Raw genomic sequence first — 22,500 nt, forward strand, 5'->3', positions numbered from 1 at the left:
AATAGATACAAAAGGTCAGGAAATGTGAAAGAGAAAGGGAAGGAAAGAGAGAGAGAGAGATAGAGAGAGAGAGAGAGAGAGAGAGAGAGAGAGAGAGAGAGAGAGAGAGAGAGAGAGAGAGAGAGAGAGAGAACGTAAAGAGCAATTAAGAGAAGGGGAGGACGGGATGGAGATTACGAAAAGAGGAAAAGAAAAGAAAAAAACAAGGAAAAATGGAATAAAGAAAACAAGATTATTAAAAAGAAAGACAATAAGTGAGGAGGAGAGCTTAGCAGGTGTGGAAATAAGGACACGAACATTTCCACGGACACTTCCTGAAAACGTCCTAACTATGAGAATAAAAACAGGAATGAATGATGAAATCGGGAGAAGTAACCTAGTGATATTTTGTCCTTCAACGAATGGAAGTGGTAAAAATCGAAGTGAATTGAATGAAGATAGCTCGCAGTATTATGATTTGGTGTTAATATGAGTGTCAATCTGAACTGAAGGTGTGAAATCGTGAAATGAATGACAGAAACTAGTGATATTTTGTACGTGTATGAATGCAAGTGATAAAAAGGTGAACTGAATGAAGGAAGCTTGTAGTGTTGTGATTTGGAGTCAGAATGTGTGTAAATTTGAACTGAAGGAGTGAACGAATGAAATGAGTGAAAAAAGCTAGTGATATTTTGTCCTCGAACGAATGGAAGTGGAAAAATGAAGCGAATTGAATACAGGAAGGTTGCAGTGTTGTGATTTCGTGTTAGAATGTATGAAAATTTGAAACTGAAGTAGTGAACGCGTGAACTGATTGAAAGAAGCTTGTAAAATTATGCCCGTGTGTGAATGCAAGTGATAAATTAGTGAACTGAATAAACAAAATCTTGCAATGTTGTGATTTCGTGTTAGAATGTATGAAAATTTGAAACTGAAATAGTGAACGCGTGAACTGATTGAAAGAAGCTTGTAAAATTATGCCCGTGTGTGAATGCAAGTGATAAATTAGTGAACTGAATGAAGATAGCTCGCAGTGTTGTGGTTTGGAGTCAGAATGTGTGAAAATTTACACTGAAGGAGTGAACGAGTGAATTGAGAGAAAGAAGCTTGTAAAGTTCTGTCCTCATACAAATGCAAGTTTGTCTATTTTTTTCATGCAGTAGAGGAAACTGGCCAGGGGCAACAAAAAATGAAAAAAAAAAAAAAAAGGCCCACTAGGTTGCCAATTCCCTTAAAGAGTTATCCAGAAAGTGATAAAGAAGGAGTGAATTGAAAGAAGAAAAGCTCGCTGTGTTGTGATTTGGTGTTAAAATGTGTCTAAATTTGAAGTGAAGGAGTGAATGAGTGAACTGAGAGAAAGAAACTGGTGATTTTTTGCCCGTGTATGAATGCAAGTAAAGAAAAAAAACTCATGAATTGAATGAAGAAATCTTGCAGAGTTATGATTTGGCTTTAAAATGTGTGAAGATCTGAAACTGAAATAGTGAACGAGAAAATTTAGTGAAAGAAGCTCTTGATATTTTGCCCGTGTACGAATGCAAGTAGAAAAAAATAAGTGAATGAAGAAAGCTTGCGGAGTTGTGATTTCGTGTTAAAATATGTTTAAATCCGAACTGAAGTGAATGAATGAATCAAGTGAAAGAACCTCGTAAAATTTTCCCCGTGAGTGAATGCAGGTGGAAAAAAAAAGAAAACTGAATGAAAAAAAAGCTTGCAGTGTTGTGATTTGGTGTTAGAACGTGTCTAAGTTTGAAATGAATCAGTGAACGAGTGAAAGGAGAAAAGGAAGCAAGTAAAATTTTGTCCTTGTACGAATGCAAGGTGATAAAAAATGACTTGAATGAAGGAACCTTGCAGTGTTGTAATTTCGTGTTAAGATGTGTGTAAATCTGAACTGAAGGAGTGAACGAATGAACTGAGTGAAAGAACTGTAAAATTTTTCCCATGAATGAATGCAGGTGGAAAAAAGATAATTGAGTGAAAAAAAGCTTGCAGTGTTGTGATTTCGTGTTAAAATGTGTGTAAATCTGAAATGGAGAGAACTTGTGAACTGTGTGAAAGAAGGAAGTAACATTTTGTCCTTGTATTTTCTTTCTTTTATGGAAGAGGGAAGCCTGCGAAGGACATCAAAATATATATAAAAAAAAAGGCCCACTTAAACTGCAAGTTCCCAAAAAGATGAGAAAGGAATCAGCCACAATGGAAGTGAAAAAAAAAAAAAAAATGGAAGTGAATTGAATGAAGAAAGCTAGCAGTGTTGTGATTTGGTATTAGAACGAGTGAAAATTTGAACGGAGTGAAGGAGAGTATTGACATTTTCGTTGGTTGTGAAAATGTAAGTGAAAATAGGGAATGAATGGGTTAAAGACAAGCAAGAAAAAAAATATGTCCTGAGTGAATGAAAAATACAATAATGAAGGAACGAAAATATGAACTTAAGTTGTAAATAGAAAAATGGCTGATACACCACTTGGAGAAATAGAAATGTAAGCTGAAACAGTTTAAATTTACACGAGATATTTTTAAGGTGTTTATATAGTTCTAGAGACAGAGTGACAAGATTTCTACATTATCAACTAGAAAAACACTCTTGAAAACCATGCTAATCATCTCTGTGGCCTTGGGAAATAGCCGTGATGAGAGAGTAAAGCGTTTCTGAATACGAGACCTCATATGAATAACTATACCAGTGAAAGATCCAGACTACTGACTCAATAAACTGAACGAAAATGTATAGAGATCTTAAACGACAAAATGCATCATACTACGTTCATGTCCAGCTTTAAAATTTTACCTCAGTGAAAATAAATATGAAAACAATAATTGAGCCGAAAAATTGTGTTACCGAAATATTAAGAGAAAAAGAAGTGCATAATCTGACCAATGAAAATAAAGAGATAAATAATAAAAATACGACTTTTTAAGGAGCCACTCAATGCAAAAACAAACATAACGATTCTGTTTTTATTTTTACGAAGCTTTTTTTTCTTTCTCTCTCTCTCTCTCTCTCTCTCTCTCTGTCTGTCTGTCTGTTGAATGTTTGTCTCTGTTTATCTGCCTGTCTGTATGTCTGCCTGTCTGTCTGTTTGTCTGCCTGCCTGCCTGCCTGCCTGCCTGCCTGTCTGCCTCCTTGTCTGTCTGTCTGTCTGTCTGTCTGTCTGTCTGTCTCTCTCTCTCTCTCTCTCTCTCTCTCTCTCTCTCTCTCAATAGTGTACATATGACCTTGCATATATTTCACGTGTGTATATGTGTGTGTGTGTGTGTGTGTGTGTGTGTGTGTGTGTGTGTGTGTGTGTGTGTGTGTTTCATCCATGTACGTTTTAGCATATGTATACGCTTTCACACAGGAATTTCGAATGTGTATATGTTTACGAGTGCCATCATGTACGTTTCTGAAATCCCATGTACGTACACACGGCCCCCACGGACACAGCGCCGTGCACACATCTGGCCGTCACTATGTAAACACTAGATAAGCTGTGGCTCTGTCATGTACGTGTAAAGTATGCAGCACGTTTTGTCATGTACGTGTGTGTGTGTGTGTGTGTGTGTGTGTGTGTGTGTGTGTGTGTGTGTGTGTGTGTGTGTGTGAAGTGGATTAATTTATAGTTTTCCATGAGGCACTTTACTCATGGGTACCTATGAACACCACACACACACACGCAGAAGGCGGTGAAGGGTGTCAGGAAGGAGTGGTGAGGGCGGTGGCAGGCAGGGCGGTTGAGGCGTCAACCTTGCCACCCCGACTTTAAGCTCTGCCCCCGCCACACCCCCCCAACACCACCACCACCACCACCACCACCACACACCACTCCCACATCTTCTCCCTGCCTCCCCATACATTACACTACCCTCTCTCTCTCTCTCTCTCTCTCTCTCTCTCTCTCTAACATCCATACTATGTGCCTTAAAATCTCCACATTCTTCTTCCTTCTCCTCCTTGTTGTCCTCCTCCTCTCCTCCTCCTCCTCCTATTCTTCTTTTTCCTCCTCCTCCCCCACCTAGAACATTACAACCTACCTCATTCTTTCCGTTCTCTAATTCACTTTCTCTCTCTCTCTCTCTCTCTCTCTCTCTCTCTCTCTCTCTCTCTCTCTCTCTCGTTCACTTATTTCCACCAGAACACACATAAAATAGCGTGAATTTTTAGTATCCTCCTCCTCCTCCTACTCCTCTTCCTTTTATTCTTACTCCTCCTTCTCTTCCTCCTCCACTTCTTCCAATTATCTTTCATCCTATTTCTTTCCTCTCCTTTACCTCCACTTCATCTTACTCCACGTCCTACTCTTCTTTCGTTGCTTCTACTACAACAAGAGCAGCCCTCCAACTCTCTCTCTCTCTCTCTCTCTCTCTCTACTTCTTTAACCTTCTTAGAATACCCTCTCTCCCACTCCTCTTCCTCCTCCTTATCTTCTTCCTCGTTCTCATCCTCGTTCTTGTCCTTGTCATTCCTCCTCCTCCTCCTCCTCCTCCTCCTCCTCCTCCTCAGGATAAGACTCAGCGATGAAAAAAAATGGCAATGTGATTAACGCGAAAGAAAAAGGCAAAGGCGAAGGAAAAAAAAGAGGAAGGGAAGAGAGAGAAAAAAAAATGAAAGAAAATCCTGCATTGATAGAGGTGATGAAGAGAGAGAGAGAGAGAGAGAGAGAGAGAGAGAGAGAGAGAGAGAGAGAGAGAGAGAGAGAGAGAGAGAGAGAGAGAGAGAGAGAGAGAGAGAGAGAGAGAGAGAGAGAGAGAGAGAGAGAGAGAGAGAGAGAGAGAGAGAGAGAGAGAGAGAGAGAGAGAGAGAGATGGCAGTTAGCAGTAATGTCCCCCAGAGACCGTAAGTTACCGTGAAAGCAAACAAACAAACAAACAAACAAAGAAACAAATAAAAGGTCAAAGGCACAAGGGACAATCTGGACATAGGATTTTTTAGGACATTTTTAGGACATTTCGCACGATAGGAGGAAAAAAATGAAAAAAAAAAAAAAAATTGTGATAGTAAAGATTAAATAAATTCTCCGAGTTTTTACTGACAGGAAGAGCAACAAACAGTGGGATTTATATTTAAGGTCACCGTTGAGAGATAAGGTCACACACACACACACACACACACACACACACACACACACACACACACACACACACACACACACACGGAATGCCAATCGTGTTTCTTAATTTGACCTTTCTATTTTCTTTTCTATTTTTATTCTGTTTCCTTCATCATCATCATCATCATCATCATTATGCAGTTCGGGATCTATCTATCAGTTTATCTATCAATGGCTATATGAAGTAACATTTTTTATCTTCCATCTATATGTACTACAAATTTATCTATCTATTGGTTTATCTATCTATATATTCACATGGTTTATCTATCTGCTTGTTTATATCTGTCTATCTATTTATCTATCTATATGGCCATGTATCTATCTATCTGCTTGTCCATCTATCCATCTATTTCTGTGCCTATATACTTAGGTGTCTATCTATCTATTTATCTATTCATGATAAAAAAAAACACACAACACATTTACGTCACGGTTTTGTTGTATTTTCTTACTGCGTAGTAATTCAAATAAGATGCTGAAGACGAGAGAGAGAGAGAGAGAGAGAGAGAGAGAGAGAGAGAGAGAGAGAGAGAGAGAGAGAGAGAGAGAGAGAGAGAGAGAGAGAGAGAGATAGAGAGAGACTGAAAATTAATCGGAACAGCCACAAAACACACCTGCTCCCCGTCACGAGCTGTACCTGCACCTGTCACTGTATCGCTCTAGCTAATCGTTAAACGGAGCAGTTTCTTAGCAACAACAGTAGTATGGCCACACTAGCAAAGACACTGCCCTTCCACCACCACCACCACCAGGAGCAGTAGCAATAGCAGGCGCATGAGCAGGAGCGCCTCACAATCACTGCTGCGGAAAGTTTGGGGAAGTTATCGAGGAATTCTGGGGAAAAGGATGATTTACACAGCACCAACATTCCAGCGGGCGGGCGGAACCGAGGCGTCAGTGGCCCGTCTCTTCGATTCGCTTCACACTACAAGACACGTTTTCTTTTCCCTCCCTGCTTGCCTCCCTCCCTCCCTCCCTCCCTCTCTATCCCTGCTTGCTTCCCTCCCTGCCTTCCTCTCTCCCTCTAGCAGCCACCTTGCCATGCTTTTCTTACTTTTGTTTCCCTATTGTCAAATGATTAGTGGTAGATTTATTTCCCACAGTTTACTTTAATGTTTTTCTTCAATGCTTCAGTGTATTGTAGTCTCAAATTAGGACAGTTGTGGTGAAATAAGTATGATTGGATACTCTTTTCCCTCCCTTTTAGCGCCACTCACCATTTAATACGCTGTTCTTGCCACGTTTTAGTTTCATTATAGAGATTATAATGATTGGGGAGAATAACAGTGAGAGCTAACATTATTCATTCATTTGAAATTTCACACACTCATTTTCTTTATTATTATTTTTTTTCCAGGACACTCATTCTTAACTCTTCAGTACTAGGACGCATTTCTACCTTGAGTTCTGGGCATGATCAGACGATGTTATTGACATTAGGAAGGGTCCATGGAGGTCAGAAGATTAATGACCACAGCCTTCACTATTCTAATCCCGTACATAAGTTTCTGAAGCTGTATAAAATCACCTAATAGTAAGCAAAATGAATATGGAAATGCGTCATGGTACTGAGGGCGGGTTAAACTAATCTCTTAAATGCTTCTAGTGCCTGGAAACGACAATAAAAACCTTCTTTCTCCTCAAAAGTGCCCGTGCAAACCTTACCATCCCGTGAATGTTAAAATACAACTGTAACATAACACGACAAATTGGACCGGGGCTTTTTATGACCGTCGTGTGTTGCTGGAAGGGACGGAAATAACCTTCCTTCTCTTCAGCTGTGTGCGTGCAAACATCATCTTTCAGTGAATGTTAAAAGACGACCAAGGAAATGAAAAGTTAACACGATAACCTCTACTAAGACATCTTATAACTGTGTTGCTGGAAAAAAACGACAAAATTGACCTTATTTCTCTTTCTACTGTGTCCGTGAAAATATTATCTTACAGTGAATATCAAATGACAGTAACAGTGAACAAAATCAGCACAGTAACCTCCACTAAGACTTTTATCACTGTATTGCTGGAAAAAACGACAAAATTGACCTTATTTATCTTTCTACTGTGTCTTTCAGTGAATATCAAACGAGAATAACAGTGAACAAAATCAGCACAGTAACCTCCACTAAGACTATTTACCACTGTATTGCTGGAAAAAACGACAAAATTAACTTCTATTCTCTCCCTTGCAATCAATATCAACAGCATAAAAGTGAGACGCTTAACACAACAAGCTTTACTAAATCTATAGAACTGTATTATTGCTGAAACATTAAATTAACTTCTATTCTCTCTCTAATGCAACCACACTAACATCTCTCAAGAAATATCAAAGCAAAGAAAAGTAAAGACGCTTAACACAACAAGCTCTATTAAATCTATAGAACTGTACTATTGCTGAAACACTAAATTAACCTATTCTAACTGTACTACCGCTGATAAAAACCTCTATTCTCTCTCTAATATAACCAGACAAATAACTTTCAATCAACATCAAAGTAAAAAAAAGTCAGACGCTTAACACAACAAGCTCTATGAAATTTATATAACTGTACTATTGCTGATAAAAAAAACCTCTATTTTCTCTCTCTAATATAACCAGACAAACATATTTCAATCAACATCAGAGTTAAAAAGTGAGAGGTTTAACACAACAAGCTTTACTCAATCTATATAACTGTACTATTGCTGAAATAACTAAATTAACCTATTCTAACTGTACTACTGCTGGTAAAAAAAAAACCTTTATTTTCTTTCTAATATAGCCAGACAAATAACTTTCAATCAACATCAGAGTTAAAAAGTGAGATGCTTAACAGAACAAGCTTTACTAAATCTATATAATTGCACTATTGCTGAAACACTAAATTAACCTCTATTTACTGTCTAAGGTAACCACACTGACATCTTTCAATAAACACCAACAACAAAAATGGAAGGCTTAACACAAGAAGCTCTACGAAATCTATATAACTGTACAATTAACGGAAAAAAAACCTCTCTATTGTACTCTAATGTAACCAGCCAAACACCTTTCAGTAAATGTCAAACTACAGCAACACAGCAGCAAGCTCTTCTATGCCTTTTTCCTGTTATTTTCCTATGGCCAGTGTGAGTCGCGTGACCCTCAGTACTATGGTTATTGGCCCTGTGTTATTTGGTCATCTGAACGTGTCGCCTTCACATCAACAGGGCCTTTGTTCCCTTCAGTGTGAGAGCATTCCACCATTAGTTAGTTGGACATCAAGATTTTTGGTAGCTAGACTTGATGGAATGCTCTCTTTTCAATTCATTTATCTTTTGATGGGTTAAAGGATGTGGATATATACAGTACTATCTCTCTCTCTCTCTCTCTCTTTCTCTAACGCACTATAAGTAAGCTTCCGTTATTTTCTTCCTATTACTGTTCTAGAAAAGATATTTTTTTCTCTCTCTCTCTCTCTCTCTCTCTCTTCTAAGATACTATAAATAAGATTCCTTAATTTTTTTTACTATTAGTCCTGGAAAATTCCCCCCCCCCCCCCCCCTCTCTCTCTCTCAAGCTGCACTCTGCCTCCCTATCACCTAACCTAACCTATTCTAACCTAACCTAACCTAAAGACTCTATGCCTAAAACAACCTCGGAAAATCATACACTTCTCTTATCAAAAGTCCGTGATCGCTTGACACTAGCATTGGAACCCTTAAGGGAAATTCGTATCACTTGAGTATGTAAGAGAGTGGAAGAATATAACCCCGATTCTTTCTTTTTCCTTTCCTTTTCCTCTTTTTTCCTTTTTCTTTTCTTTGAGCCGCAAATGGAGTCTGAGAAGGAGCGTTAGACTAAACTGAGCATAAAGACTTGACCAAATGCCGAGAGAGAAAGGAAAAGTAAAGAAAGGAAAAGGAAAAGAACAGGAAAGTTTTAAATAGGAAAGAAAAGTAAAAAAAAAACAACGTAAAAGAGAGAGAGAAGAGGAAAGATAAAGAGAAAAGTAGGCAGAAAAGAAAGGAAAGAGAAAAAGAGGAAGAAGATGGTAAAGTTTAAAATAGGATTACATGTAAGAGAGAGAAAGAAAAAAAGAGGGTTAAAAAGACGCAAAAAAGAGAAAGAAAATTTGAAGGGTAAAAAAGAAAAAGGGAGAGAAAATAGGAAAGCCAGTCAAATTTCTCCTGATACTTCCTGCCAGAGTAAAAAAAAAAGAGAGTAAGGATAAGAAAAAAAAAGAAAAAGAGAGAAAGAGAGAAAGCGAGAGAGAGACAGGCAGATTCAATAAAAAAAAAAAGAGAAGAATTGGAAGGTTTAAAATAGGAAAGCCTGTCAAATTAACTTCTGACACTTCAAACTACAGGAAGAAAAGAAAGTGAGAGAAAAGAGAGAGAGAGAGAGAGAGAGAGAGAGAGAGAGAGAGAGAGAGAAAGAGGAAGAGGAAGAGAGACACAGAGAGAGAAAAAAAACAACAGGAAAGGTCAAAAACTAACCATGAGAGAGAGAGAGAGAGAGAGAGAGAGAGAGAGAGAGAGAGAGAGAGAGAGAGAGAGAGAGAGAGAGAGAGAGAGAGAGAGAGAGAGAGAGAGAGAGAGAAAAATGCAGACTCACAATAAAGGCGTAGGATTAACTTATTTGCTTTATTTTTTCATACTTTTCCCTCCCCCCCCCTCACCAGGTATATCGCAGCTGGGTGAACTATCAAAACAGGTACTGGACTTCGCTATTTTATTTACATCTCACCCTTATGTTATTTTTAGGCGCTGCGAACGAGAGAGAGAGAGAGAGAGAGAGAGAGAGAGAGAGAGAGAGAGAGAGAGAGAGAGAGAGAGAGAGAGAGAGAGAGAGAGAGAAAGGGTATGATTGGAGGGTTTAGGTTGTGTCAGGTAACGCGGAGGAATGGAGCAGGTGAGAATGACATTAATTAGTGATGACCTGAACGCGCTGATCCCGAAAACAGGTATTTGCGAGTTTAAATAGAATTAATATCGCCACTGGAATTGGTCGGCACGAAAAGTTAAGCCCCGTTCGTAACATTATTATTATTATTATTACTATTATTATTATTATTATTATTATTATTATCATTACTACTATTATTACTACTACTACTACTATTATTACCATTCTCTCTCTCTCTCTCTCTCTCTCTCTCTATGTGTGTGTGTGTGTGTGTGTGTGTGTGTGTGTGTGTGTGTGTGTGTGTGTGTGTGTGTGTGTGTGTGTGTGTGTGTGTGTGTGTGTGTGTGTGTGTGTGTGTGTGCAATACAGAGAAAATGGATGAGGAGGACATTTAGAGAGGAGGAGGAGGAGGAGGAGGAGGAGGAGGAGGAGGAGGAGGAGGAGGAGGAGGAGGAGGAGGAGGAGGAGGAGGAGGAGGAGGAGGAGGAGGAGGAGGAGGAGGAGGAGGAGGAGGAGGAGGAGGAGGAGGAGGAGGAGGAGGAGGAGGAAGAAATGAAGAAAAGGAAGGATGCAGGTTTGGTCGAGGTACACATGAAGAGAAGGAGACACGAGGAAAGACTAAGAGAGAGAGAGAGAGAGAGAGAGAGAGAGAGAGAGAGAGAGAGAGAGAGAGAGAGAGAGAGAGAGAGAGAGAGAGAGAGAGAGAGAGAGAGAGAGAGAGAGAGAGAGAGAGAGAGAGAGAGAGAGAGAGAGAGAGAGAGAGAGAGAGAGAGAGAGAGAGAGAGAGAGAGAGAGAGAGAGAGAGAGAGAGAGAGAGAGAGAGAGAGAGAGAGAGAGAGAGAGAGAGAGAGAGAGAGAGGACGAAAGGAGAGAAAAGGAGAGAGAAGACTTGTTTTCGTTGATCTTGAGACACGATAGAAGAAAAGGAACCTCAGATATTATTCATGATGAAAAGAGAGTAGAGGGGGGGTAGTGGATATCAGAGAGAGAGAGAGAGAGAGAGAGAGAGAGAGAGAGAGAGAGAGAGAGAGAGAGAGAGAGAGAGAGAGAGAGAGAGAGAGAGAGAGAGAGAGAGAGAGAGAGAGAGAGAGAGAGAAGGTTAATCTCGAGCTGTTTTGACAAGAGATATTCCCCTTGGATGTGGACTCGAGATTCTGATGACTTTTGCCTTCTGATTCTCTCTCTCTCTCTCTCTCTCTCTCTCTCTCTCTCTCTCTTTAATGTAGTAATAATATGTGGGAAATATATACCAGGAGAAGGAGGAAGGAGGGGAAATGGAGGAGGAGGAGGAGGAGGAAGAGGAGGAGCAAGAAATGAAAGGAGCCGCAGGAAGGATGGAGAGAGGAAGAAGATGGAGGGTAGGGAGGGAAGGGGAGGGAAAGAAGGGAAGGAAGGGAGGGAGGGAGGGAAGGAGGAAAGAGTGTTGTTGACTGGCTATCCGTGCGGTCGACATCCAGCGTCAAATTTAGTGGAGTAAGACTGAGCCCCTGTGATCCTGTTTACCTCGTGGCCCGGCGGCGGCAGCAGACGCCCCGCACACCGCCGCCCCCGCCATGCACTCCCCGCCCCCCTCCAGACACAAATACTGGGGGTGGTGGTGGCGGTGGCGGCGGCGGAGGTGGTGGTGGTAGTGGTGGTTGTGCTGCTGCTGCTCCAAAGGTCACACTGGCCATTACACGCACACACTTGCACACACACTTCACTATGCACTCACTCACACACACATATACATACACAGACACACAGACGAACACGCACGCACACACACACACACACACACACACACACACACACACACACACAAATACCAGCACACCAATGCAGATACTGACACACCAATGCACTCACAGACACACAAACACACAAACACACACACACACACACACACACACACACACACACACAGACACAAACGCATTCATACTCACACTCGCACACACACACACACACACACACACACACACACACACACACACACACACACACACACACACTGACAAACAGACGCACGCACACACACACCCGTGTACGTACCCCCCTGTGCACCAAGTATCCCGTGACTTATCGACTGTCCGCGTCGCGCCTGGCTGCCGTCCCCGCCCCGGGCAGCCCCGCAGCGGGGACGACACCAGCCCAGCACTCAGCCGCCCCAAGCGCTGCCTGTGCGGGGCGGCAGTGCACACAGGTACTCACAAGTGTCGTGGGTGAAGAGGATGGACTTGGCCTCGGCCACGGAGCAGAGCGGCTCGTCCTGCTCCAGCAGCTTGGTCAGCAGCAGGTCGCAGATGCCCTCCAGGGAGGTCTCGGCCACGTCCAGCACCAGCGTCGCCTGCGACAGGAAGTGCGCGATGTCCATGGAGGCGCGGACCTCCGACCCGAAGTCCTTCATGGGCACCTTCTGTTGGGAGGAGGCGAGCAAGTTGGTCATCGCCTCCCTCACCGGCGGCAGGGAGCCCCCCGTGGGGCCCGAGTGCCCCATCTCCGGAGGAGGAGAGGGAAGCAAGGGGGCGGAGGAGGAGGAAGTGGTCATAGGGGTCGACGTGGGGGGTGGCGGAGGGGCCTGGCTGACGTTACAACTGTTAGATGCCCCCTGGCTGCCTTGTCCCGCCATGGAAATCATCTCCACGGCCACTGGGGGCGCCGCTCGCCGCACGATGCCCACCCCACCGGGGGGCATCTCGCTGCTGCCGTGGCGGCTGCCAGGAGCCGAGGCGCTGCTCTGCCACGAGCCGTACAGCGCCGGGTAGGGCAGCGTGAGGGAGCAGCGCCGCGTGGCCGCTGCCGCCGCCGCGGTGGTGGCTTCGCTGCTCAGAGTCTTCTTCTTGATGGATTGAGGCGGCGGGGGCAGCGGCACCACCAGGCCACTCGAGTCCGTGTGGCACGAGCTGCGCCGCTTGCGTCGGGTTTCCTGCGGCAGGTGCGGCACCGAGGTGGACGGGATGGAGTGGGAGCGGGAGTTGTTGGCGCCGGAGCAACGCTCCTCCTCGGACTCCTCGGCCTCCTGCTCCTCCCGCACGGGGGGCCATTCCTCAGGGGCCCCGCCCGACCCACCTGACCCACCCCGCTCCTCGCGGCCCCGGAACAACCCTAACACAGCCGCCAACGAGTGTTGTCGAATGAGCCGGTGGGGTGGAGGAAGAGGTCGTGGGGCTCGGGGCGCTTGACTTGGGGCGCCGCGCCCGGCCCCGCCCGTCCCTAGCTTGGCCGGGGCGGAGGACGCTGGGGTGGGGACCGCGGTGGCAGGAGTGGCGGGGGTGGAGCCGCGGTCTCTGGCCAGCAGAGGACTGTGGGGGGACGAAGCTGGGGACCTGCGTCCTGTGCTCGGGTTGGGGCTGGAGGGGGGCGGGGGCAGCCTGGGCAGCTCAGCTCGCGAGGGCAGCGGAGAGGTTTTGGGCGAGGAGGCCGGGAGCTGGGGTTGGGTGGGTCCCGCAGGCGGAGGAGGCCCCGGGGGTCGCGGGGGTGCCCCGGGGGGCGCGGCAGACACAGCGGCCCGCAGCACCATCTCGCTGGCCACGCCGTCCTCACCGACCGGCGCCGGCCGCCCACATCCTGCTCGCGCCACTCGCTGCACCACACTGGCCGCCGCCCGCCGCCCGCCGCCCGCCGCCCGCGCCGCGCACTCACCGCCCTCGCGCACCGGTCCTCGTGCCCGCAACCCATTCACCCCGCGTCGACCCACGCCCGACCCACGGCGTCCCGGGACGCGTCTCTCATACTCACCCTCGCCGCGTGCCCGAGGCCGCCACGTGGCGGGGCACGCCAGTCACGGGAGCCACACGTGCGGATCCTGACCTAGGATCTGGTACGGCGGTGGTGCACTAAGTCGACACCAACACCGTCACCACCACCACCAACACCGCCACCACCCCGCCCCACCCGCCCCGAGCCCTGCTTAGGGGGAGGTGGGGGGTAGGCACGCGAGGAGGCAACACTGGGCGAGGGCAGGGGAAGGAGGGAGGGAGAGGTGGGGGTTTGAGAATGCAAAGGAAGGAAGAGAGGGAGTGAGGGTGGAGAATAGAGAGGACAGGACAAGAGTGAGGCGAGGAGGGGAGAGAGAATGTGAGGCAGAGGGGGAAGCGGGGGAGGCGGGGGAACAGGGAGTGCAGACTGAAGCAGGGAGAGGGAAGGGCGGACAAAGAGGAACGGGAAGGGAAAAGGAGAGAACTAGAGAACGAGGGGAGGAGTGGGAATGGAGGAGAGGGAACAAGAGAGGGGAAGATAACGAAGGCAGGAGACTGAGGGTGGAGGAGCGGCTGGGGAAAGCAGAGAATATAGACAGAAACATGGGGGAGGGGAAGGAAGGAGGGAGGGAGGGAGGCGGGGAAGAACATGGAGAATGGGAGAGAGAGAGAGAGAGAGAGAGAGAGAGAGAGAGAGAGAGAGAGAGAGAGAGAGGGACAACGAACGAGAGAGAGAGAGAGAGAGAGAGAGAGAGAGAGAGAGAGAGAGAGAGAGAGAGAGAGAGAGAGAGAGAGAGAGAGAGAGAGAGAGAGAGAGAGAGAGAGAGAGAGAGAGAGAGAGAGAGAGAGAGAGAGAGAGAGAGAGAGAGAGAGAGAGAGAGAGAGAGAGAGAGAGAGAGAGAGAGAGAGAGAGAGAGAGAGAGAGAGAGAGAGAGAGAGAGAGAGAGAGAGAGAGAGAGAGAGAGAGAGAGAGAAACTGAAAGGGGGAGAGGTTGAAGAGAGAGGAGGAAGGGAAGGAGGAATACGAAGGAACGCAGAGAAGAGGAGGAGGAGGAGGAGGAGGAGGAGGAGGAGGAGGAGGAGGAGGAGGAGGAGCTACTAAGAGTGACGCAAAATTATGAAGGTAAACTATCAGATCGGCGAAACTAAAGGATTATTACGTAGGGCAATGACGAGCTGATGATGACGATGATTCTCTGTCACATTACCGGAGAGAGAGAGAGAGAGAGAGAGAGAGAGAGAGAGAGAGAGAGAGAGAGAGAAACACAAGGCTAACTGACCCGGATATAACAAACCCATCAATGTGAATGTTTGAAGTGTTTGTGTTGCCTTGACGTAAACACACACACACACACACACACACACACACACACACACACACACACACACACACACGTACCCAGAATGCACCGGGCCGTGTTTACAAGTGACGTCATACAACCTACTAGATGTTACGTGTGTGTGTGTGTGTGTGTGTGTGTGTGTGTGTGTGTGTTTAGCTCCCCGCTGTGTCCTTTTCCTTGAGGCCGTTCGGAGGAAAAAAAAAAGAAAAACATGAAGGAGATCAGAAGAGAGAGGAAAAGAGGGAAAAAACACGAAAAAGGAAAAAAAAATTTGAATAAACATTGATACAGCAAAAATGAAAGAAACGAAGCAAAACAGGCGAAAAAGGAAGAAATGACAATATGAAGGAAAGAAGGAAGGAAGGAAGGAAGGAAAGATAAAACGAAACACATGAAAGGATAAAAAGAGACAAGAAACAGAGGAAACACGAAGGAAAAGGAAGGGAGGGAGGGAGAGAGGAAAGGAGTGAAGGGAGGGGAGAGTGAGGGTGGGGGTGGGAGGGAGGGAGGGGAAGGGACGTCTCTGATCAATAAGATAACGTCTGCGTGGGTGTTTCCCTCTCCCCTACCCCCTTCCCTCATCTCCCCCTCCCTAAAAGTTTCCTCCAACACCCAATATTTCCCCTCCATCCCTCCTTCATCTCTCTCTCTCTCTCTCTCTCTCTCTCTCTCTCTCTCTCCATCCACTTACTTCCATCATACATTACTCCGTCCACTCCAATCCCCCCTTCTCTCTCTCTCTCTCTCTCTCTCTCTCTCTCTCTCTCTCTCTCTCACAGACTCACACACACAATTATTTTCTTATTCTCCATGATGATTTCCTTCTTTACTTCAGTCACACACACACACACACACACACACACACACACACACACACACACACACACACACACACACACACACGCAGGTGACAAGTGTGGGTAGGAAGCTGTGACGTCATCTGTGTTCTGACGTCATAACTACTCCTGATACATTGCATCTTATGAGAGAGAGAGAGAGAGAGAGAGAGAGAGAGAGAGAGAGAGAGAGAGAGAGAGAGAGAGAGAGAGAGAGAGAGAGAGAGAGAGAATATTATCTTATGGAAAACTAAGATGAAAAGTAAAAGAATCAATTGGAAAAAAGAAAAATAATAATGAGGAAGTAAAAGTGAAAAGGAACTACTAAAAATGAGGGAAAAAAGGAAAAAAAATGAGGAAAATATAGAGAAAAGGAAAGCAAAAGGAGGGAAAAAAAATAAAAAGTAGTGTTATATCACCTCTTGGCTACTTACCAGAGAGAGAGAGAGAGAGAGAGAGAGAGAGAGAGAGAGAGAGAGAGAGAGAGAGAGAGAGAGCATCTACCTTCTGAGTCACGTGATAAATATTTTGCCTACTTATGAAAGAGAGAGAGAAAAGAGAGAAAGTGAGTGAGTGAGCGAGTGAGTGAGTGAGAGAAGAGGAATATAGTTAAGAAAAAGATTCAGAGTTAAATGGTGTAGAGGAGGAGGAGGAGGAGGAGGAGGAGGAGGAGGAGGAGGAGGAGGAGGAGGAGGAGGAGGAGGAGGAGAGGGAGGTGAAAAAGGAGGAGGGGGTAGGAATAAGTTAAGCAGGGAAGGAGGGAAGGATGGAAATGGAGGAAAAGAGAGAGGGAAAGGGAGAGGGAGAGGGAGAGGGGGGAGGAATAGGGGATGGGGAGCAAAGAGAGAGAGAGAGAGAGAGAGAGAGAGAGAGAGAGAGAGAGAGAGAGAGAGAGCTTGATTTGCTTCCCCATTTGATCGATAAGAATTTGGCTTCACTACAACTTTTCTCTCTCTCTCTCTCTCTCTCTCCCCTCTCCCTTCTCCCTCTTCTACCTTCTTTCACTACTCTCTTTCTTTCCTTCCTTCTATCTCCCACTCCAGTCTTTCCTCCTCCCCTCCTCTCTTCCTCTTTCATTTTATCTGTTATTCTTCTCTCCCTCTCCACCTCTCCTCCACTCTCTCTTCTCTCCCTCCATTCGTTCCTCCTCCCAAAAGACCAGTTTCCTCCAATTCTAAGAAAAGTGGATGAGAGAGAGAGAGAGAGAGAGAGAGAGAGAGAGAGAGAGAGAGAGAGAGAGAGAGAGAGAGAGAGAGAGAGAGAGAGAATGTTGCAAGGTGATGACAGCAAATGATATTGATAAAAATAACAATAACAAGAGAGAGAGAGAGAGAGAGAGAGAGAGAGAGAGAGAGAGAGAGAGAGAGAGAGAGAGAGAGAGAGAGAGAGAGAGAGAGAACACGTGGTTGCATCTTTTGGCCGAGTCACCCACATAAGCGAGGGAGGTAGAGAGAGAGAGAGAGAGAGAGAGAGAGGGGAGAGTGAGAGAGAGAGAGTTGGGGGAGAGGAGGAATGGAAGGGAGGGAACAAGGGAGAGGGGAAGGTAGAGGGGAGGGAGGGAGGGAACTGTGAACTAGGTCAGATCAATACACTCACACCAAGAGAGTGCTGGTGTGAGAGGGAGAGGGAGAGAGAGGGAGAGGGAGAGAGGGATAGAGGTCACGGTGGAGGAAAAGAAGGTACGGAAAGGTAAGTTTAAGGAGACTAATTCACATCGTGGAGGGACAAGACATGAGGGAAGGGAAGGTCAAGATGAATAATGATAAAACAAGATAAAAGAGGGAGAGACGAAAAAAAAAAAAAAGAGGATGAGAAGAGGAAATAGGGGAAAAAAACGTATTAATTTAAGCCCTCGCGGGGATTTCAGCAATGGGGATTAAGCTGCTGTGGGGGTGAAGTAGCAGGGCGGTAAGGGAGCTGATCTAAGGATAGTGGCTTCTGAGAGCGCGACTTTAGTATAGTTGGCGATGGAATATTCCCGTTCTCTACGACCCTCCCTCGTGGCTCAGAGAAAACGGTCACCTTCTTGGAGACTACGTAACACAACACATGGGACGCGCGCCGCTGCTGAGGAGATTTGTCACTTCAATTTCATCACCATTAAAAGACAGGGGGAAAGAAAAATCATGCACTAGGTTACTGACAAAAGACATGGTTATTGGTGGAAAAAATTGGATTATACGTCAAAAATATTATAGTTCTTGGTGCTTTGCTGAAAAAAAAAATATTACAGACAAAAATTCATGTATTAAAAATATATATGCTAGATTATATAAAAGACATCATTGCTGGAAAAAAAAGTCGATTAAAAAATATTGAAGATGAAGGCAAAAATTGATTATATGAGCAAAAAAACACTGAACTGACACCAAATATTCTGACCAATCTGATTCTGTTGTGAGTTTAAAGTTCCAGGAGTGAATAGAAACAAACCACTGAGTAGTGAGACAGTTTACATGAGGCACAGCACAAGCTAAGGGATTCTGGCGCCACACGTCAACAAAACACAACCCTTCCGGAATAAGAGAGAACACAAGGCACACATTATCACCTTACAATAAACCGTAAAGCATCCAACAACTCAGATTGCAACACACACACACACACACACACACACACACACACACACACACACACACACACACACACACACACACACACACACACACACACACACACACACACACACCAGCTTCATTAACATTAACACAGGAATGGGTTTTGTTATAAGGACCCAATTTAGCTTGAAAGAAAAAACTAGATAAATAAAACAGATAAATGAATAATGAAATGAAAATAAAATCAATGTATATTCAAATAGCTTCAAATGAAAATATCTTCTGAACTTGAGAGAAATTAGTAAAAACAAAAAAAAACAAACTGAACTTGAATGATTGTAAGTCTGATGTAATTATGATATATTTGTAAAACATTGACCTTATAAAAATAGAAAAAAACCTTAACCCTTTCAGTATCGTGACGCGTTTTCTTCTTCATTCTACTTACTATTTGGTGATTTGATACAGCTTCAGAAACTCATGTGGGGGATTGAAATACTGAAAACTTTGGCCATTAAACTTCTGACCTCCATAGACCGTTCCTGATGTCAATAAAGTCGCCTAATGACACAGAACACTCAAGGTAGAAAAGCATCACAGTACTGAAGGGGTTAAAGAGAAAATTGAAGACAAAAACATTACTAAACTGAAAAGCTAATAAAAATACAAAAAAAACTTAATATTTTCTTATATAGATTTTTTGTATTAATTTTGAATATGTGAAGTTCCTGATACTAATAAATAAATCAAATAAAAAGATAAATAAACTGAATACAAGAAAAATAAACAGACTCACAAAAATATATAAATGTCCTTAATTTCTTACTGTTGATATTATTTTTTTTTCAATTTACTGACTGACACTAAGAAATAAACTCAAAAAGAATGAATAAATAAACACAAACACATAAATAAACAGAAAAAAGATATGATACAGACACCATTTCCGTGTCAATAACTCACACACACACACACACACACACACACACACACACACACACACACACACACACGCACACACGCACACACACACGGACAGACAAACGTACCTCATGCTTGGCATACATAAGTGTCACCTCGTCGCCATCATCTGTGGGGAGAGAAAATAATTAGCTAGGTATTTCTTTTTTATTTATATAGATAGATAGATAGATAGATAGATAGATAGATAGATAGATAGATAGGTATAAATGGATAGGTAGATAGAAGGATAGGTAGATACAAAGATAGATAGACAGATAGATGGATAGATAGATAGATAGATAGATAGATAAACAGAAATAGATAGTAAGGTAGACAGATACAAAAGTACATAGACAGACAGATAAATAGATAAAAGGTTAGGTAGATACAAAGATAAATAAACAGATACATAAATAAATAAACAGATAATTTATGGACAACAGCATTCAAAATTGATACAAAATTACAAAAACAAAGAAAAAAAAATAGGAAACACACAAGATAGGGCACTAAAATACATGGAAAGAAATAAACCCTCACTTCTTGACAAATTGAAAAAAACAGAGCAAGACACAACAACAGTAACAACAACAACAACAACAACAACAACAACAACAACAACACAAGCTGGACATGGGAACACGAGAAATTAATTAAAACACCAACACTGAAGCCAACAACCAACACAGCCAAAACACTGCTATTTAAAACACAAACCACCAACACACACAACATAAACTACGAGTGTGTGAATTATGAACTAACACAATAAAACTACCGAAAAATACACACAAAACACACTCATAATACATCCCAAATACACCCCAAAACACATCCAAAATACCCTAAAACACTCCGAAAATATCCAAATACATCCAATTAAACCCAGAATATACTCTAAATACCCAAATATACCCCAAAATACACAAATATACCCCAAATACGCCCAAAACAGCAAAATATACTCAAAATACCCCAAACATACACCCAAAATGCCTAAAAATACACAAATAGATTCAAAAAGACACCGAAAATACGCCAAATTTATCCAAATACACCTAAATAAGCCCAAAATACCGAAAAATACGAAAAATACACTCAAAATACCCAAATTATGAACACCACAACTGTCAACCCTATCACTGTTAACCACTATACCAATCCTTCATCGCTAACCACACGTCATGTTCCTTCCTTTCTTTCTTTCTTTTTTTTTCTATACTTGCTAACATGTTTTCTTTCTTTTCTTTGCTTTCCACAGTTGCTGACATGTTCCTTCCTTCCTTTCCTTTGTTTTCTATAGTGACTAACATGCTGGTTTCTTTATTTTTCCTTTTTTTTTTTTTCCTTGTTTTCTACAGTCGCTTATAAACAAAGAGCTATTCAGAAGTTAAAATATTCACACATTTCACGGAATTTTCCTTTCATATGTTCTTTTTTTAAATAATTTTGTATATGGTTTTAACCCCTTCAGTATCATGACACGTTTTCACATTCATATACCAAAATACCCCAAACATACACCCAAAATGCCTCTAAATAAATAAATACACCTAAAGTATCCCAAATTTACTCAAATACACCTAAATACACCCAAAATACACCAAAAATACGAATATACACCTAAATATACCCTAAAACATACCCAAAGTACTATTTCATGATTTTATACAGCTTCAGAAACTCATGTGGGGATTAAAATAGTGAAGACTCTGGCCGTTAATCTTCTGACCTCCATTAACCCTTTTTAACCCCTTCAGTACCATGACACGTTTTCATACTCATTCTGCTTACTACTTGATTTTATACAACTTTAGAAACTCATGTGGAGATTAAAATAGTGAAGACTGTCCATTAATCTTCTGATCTCCATAGACACTTTTTAACCCTTTTAGTACCGTGACACGTTTTTACACTCAGTCTGGTTACTATTTGATGATTTTATACAGCTTCAGAAACTCATGTGGGGATTAAAATACTGAAGACTCTGGCCATTAACCTTCTGATCTCCATAGACCCTTCCGAATGTCAATAAATTCGTGTAATCATATCCAACACTCATGGTAAAAATGCGTCTTAGTGCTGAAGGGGTTAAAATTCTAAGGCATTGCATTTCGCAGATAAAGGGTAAAAAAAAAAAAAACTAGAGAATTGGTAACACAAACGTAAGATTATGGAACACTAACTGAAATAAAATAAAATAAAATGATCAGCTACATTGACAATTATTAAAACATATTCAATTTTACGTTCATTTTATCTACACGTTTAAAATTTCGCGATTCATTGAACAGAAGTTAATTATTGTATTCTCCACTAAAAATGTCTTCTTCTTCTGAGAGAGAGAGAGAGAGAGAGAGAGAGAGAGAGAGAGAGAGAGAGAGAGAGAGAGAGAGAGAGAGAGAGAGAGAGAGAGAGAGAGAGAGAGAGAGAGAGAGAGAGAGAGAGAGAGAGAGAGAGAGAGAGAGAGAGAGAGAGAGAGAGAGAGAGAGAGAGAGAGAGAGAGAGAGAATACAGTCTTTCCCAAGACAATAATAGAGAAAATATTATTGGAAGCTTACTTATGGCGCCTTAGAGAGAGAGAGAGAGAGAGAGAGAGAGAGAGAGAGAGAGAGAGAGAGAGAGAGAGAGAGAGAGAGAGAGAGAGAGAGAGAGAGAGAGAGAGAGAGAGAGAGAGAGCACATTCAAGGCCAAACTGAGGGTAATTCACGGCTTTCTGAAAAAATACGAATAAAAAAGAACGATAAATAAGGAAACAAACTACCGCTCTCTCTCTCTCTCTCTCTCTCTCTCTCTCTCTCCACTGGGTTATAAGAGGCCCTAATTTGATCCCTTGCGCCCCTTTTCCTCTCCCTCCTTCTCTCCCCTCACTTTCCTCTCCACCTCTTCATCTCTTTTCCTCCCATCACCACCTCTCCTCTCCTCCCTCAACTAACCTTTCTCTCCAACACACCACTTCCCTCCACTTTTTTCCCCTCCCATCCATCCACATCCACCTTCCCTCACTCACTCACCTCTTTTCTTCCCATCTAGCCATCCAACACCTCTCCCTCTCCCTCTCCCTCTCTCTCTCTCTCTCCCTCTTCCTCCTCGTCCTTCACTCCGTCTCCTAAACTCAATCACGCCCTTCGTAGCGTTGACAAGTTTAACTAACCGGGCGCGGAGTGACGCTA

General features: G+C 43.4%; 1 protein-coding gene across 8 annotated transcripts in view; it reads right to left on the minus strand.

Moving 5' to 3' along the window:
* The window catches only part of LOC123512183 (sodium bicarbonate transporter-like protein 11), a 209,590-nt gene that overhangs the window by 51,024 nt on the left and 136,066 nt on the right, over window positions 1–22,500 (minus strand). For all 8 annotated transcript variants that reach the window (XM_045268425.1, XM_045268417.1, XM_045268419.1 and 5 more), the window contains 2 exons: window positions 19,414–19,454; window positions 12,141–12,345 (listed from right to left, as the gene is read on the minus strand). In XM_045268425.1, coding sequence (XP_045124360.1) covers window positions 12,141–12,345; window positions 19,414–19,454 — 246 coding nt within the window. The remainder of the gene's footprint in view (window positions 1–12,140; window positions 12,346–19,413; window positions 19,455–22,500) is intronic.

Source organism: Portunus trituberculatus, chromosome 33 (genome assembly GCF_017591435.1).
Source record: "Portunus trituberculatus isolate SZX2019 chromosome 33, ASM1759143v1, whole genome shotgun sequence".
In the NCBI taxonomy this organism is placed as follows: Eukaryota; Metazoa; Arthropoda; class Malacostraca; order Decapoda; family Portunidae; genus Portunus; species Portunus trituberculatus.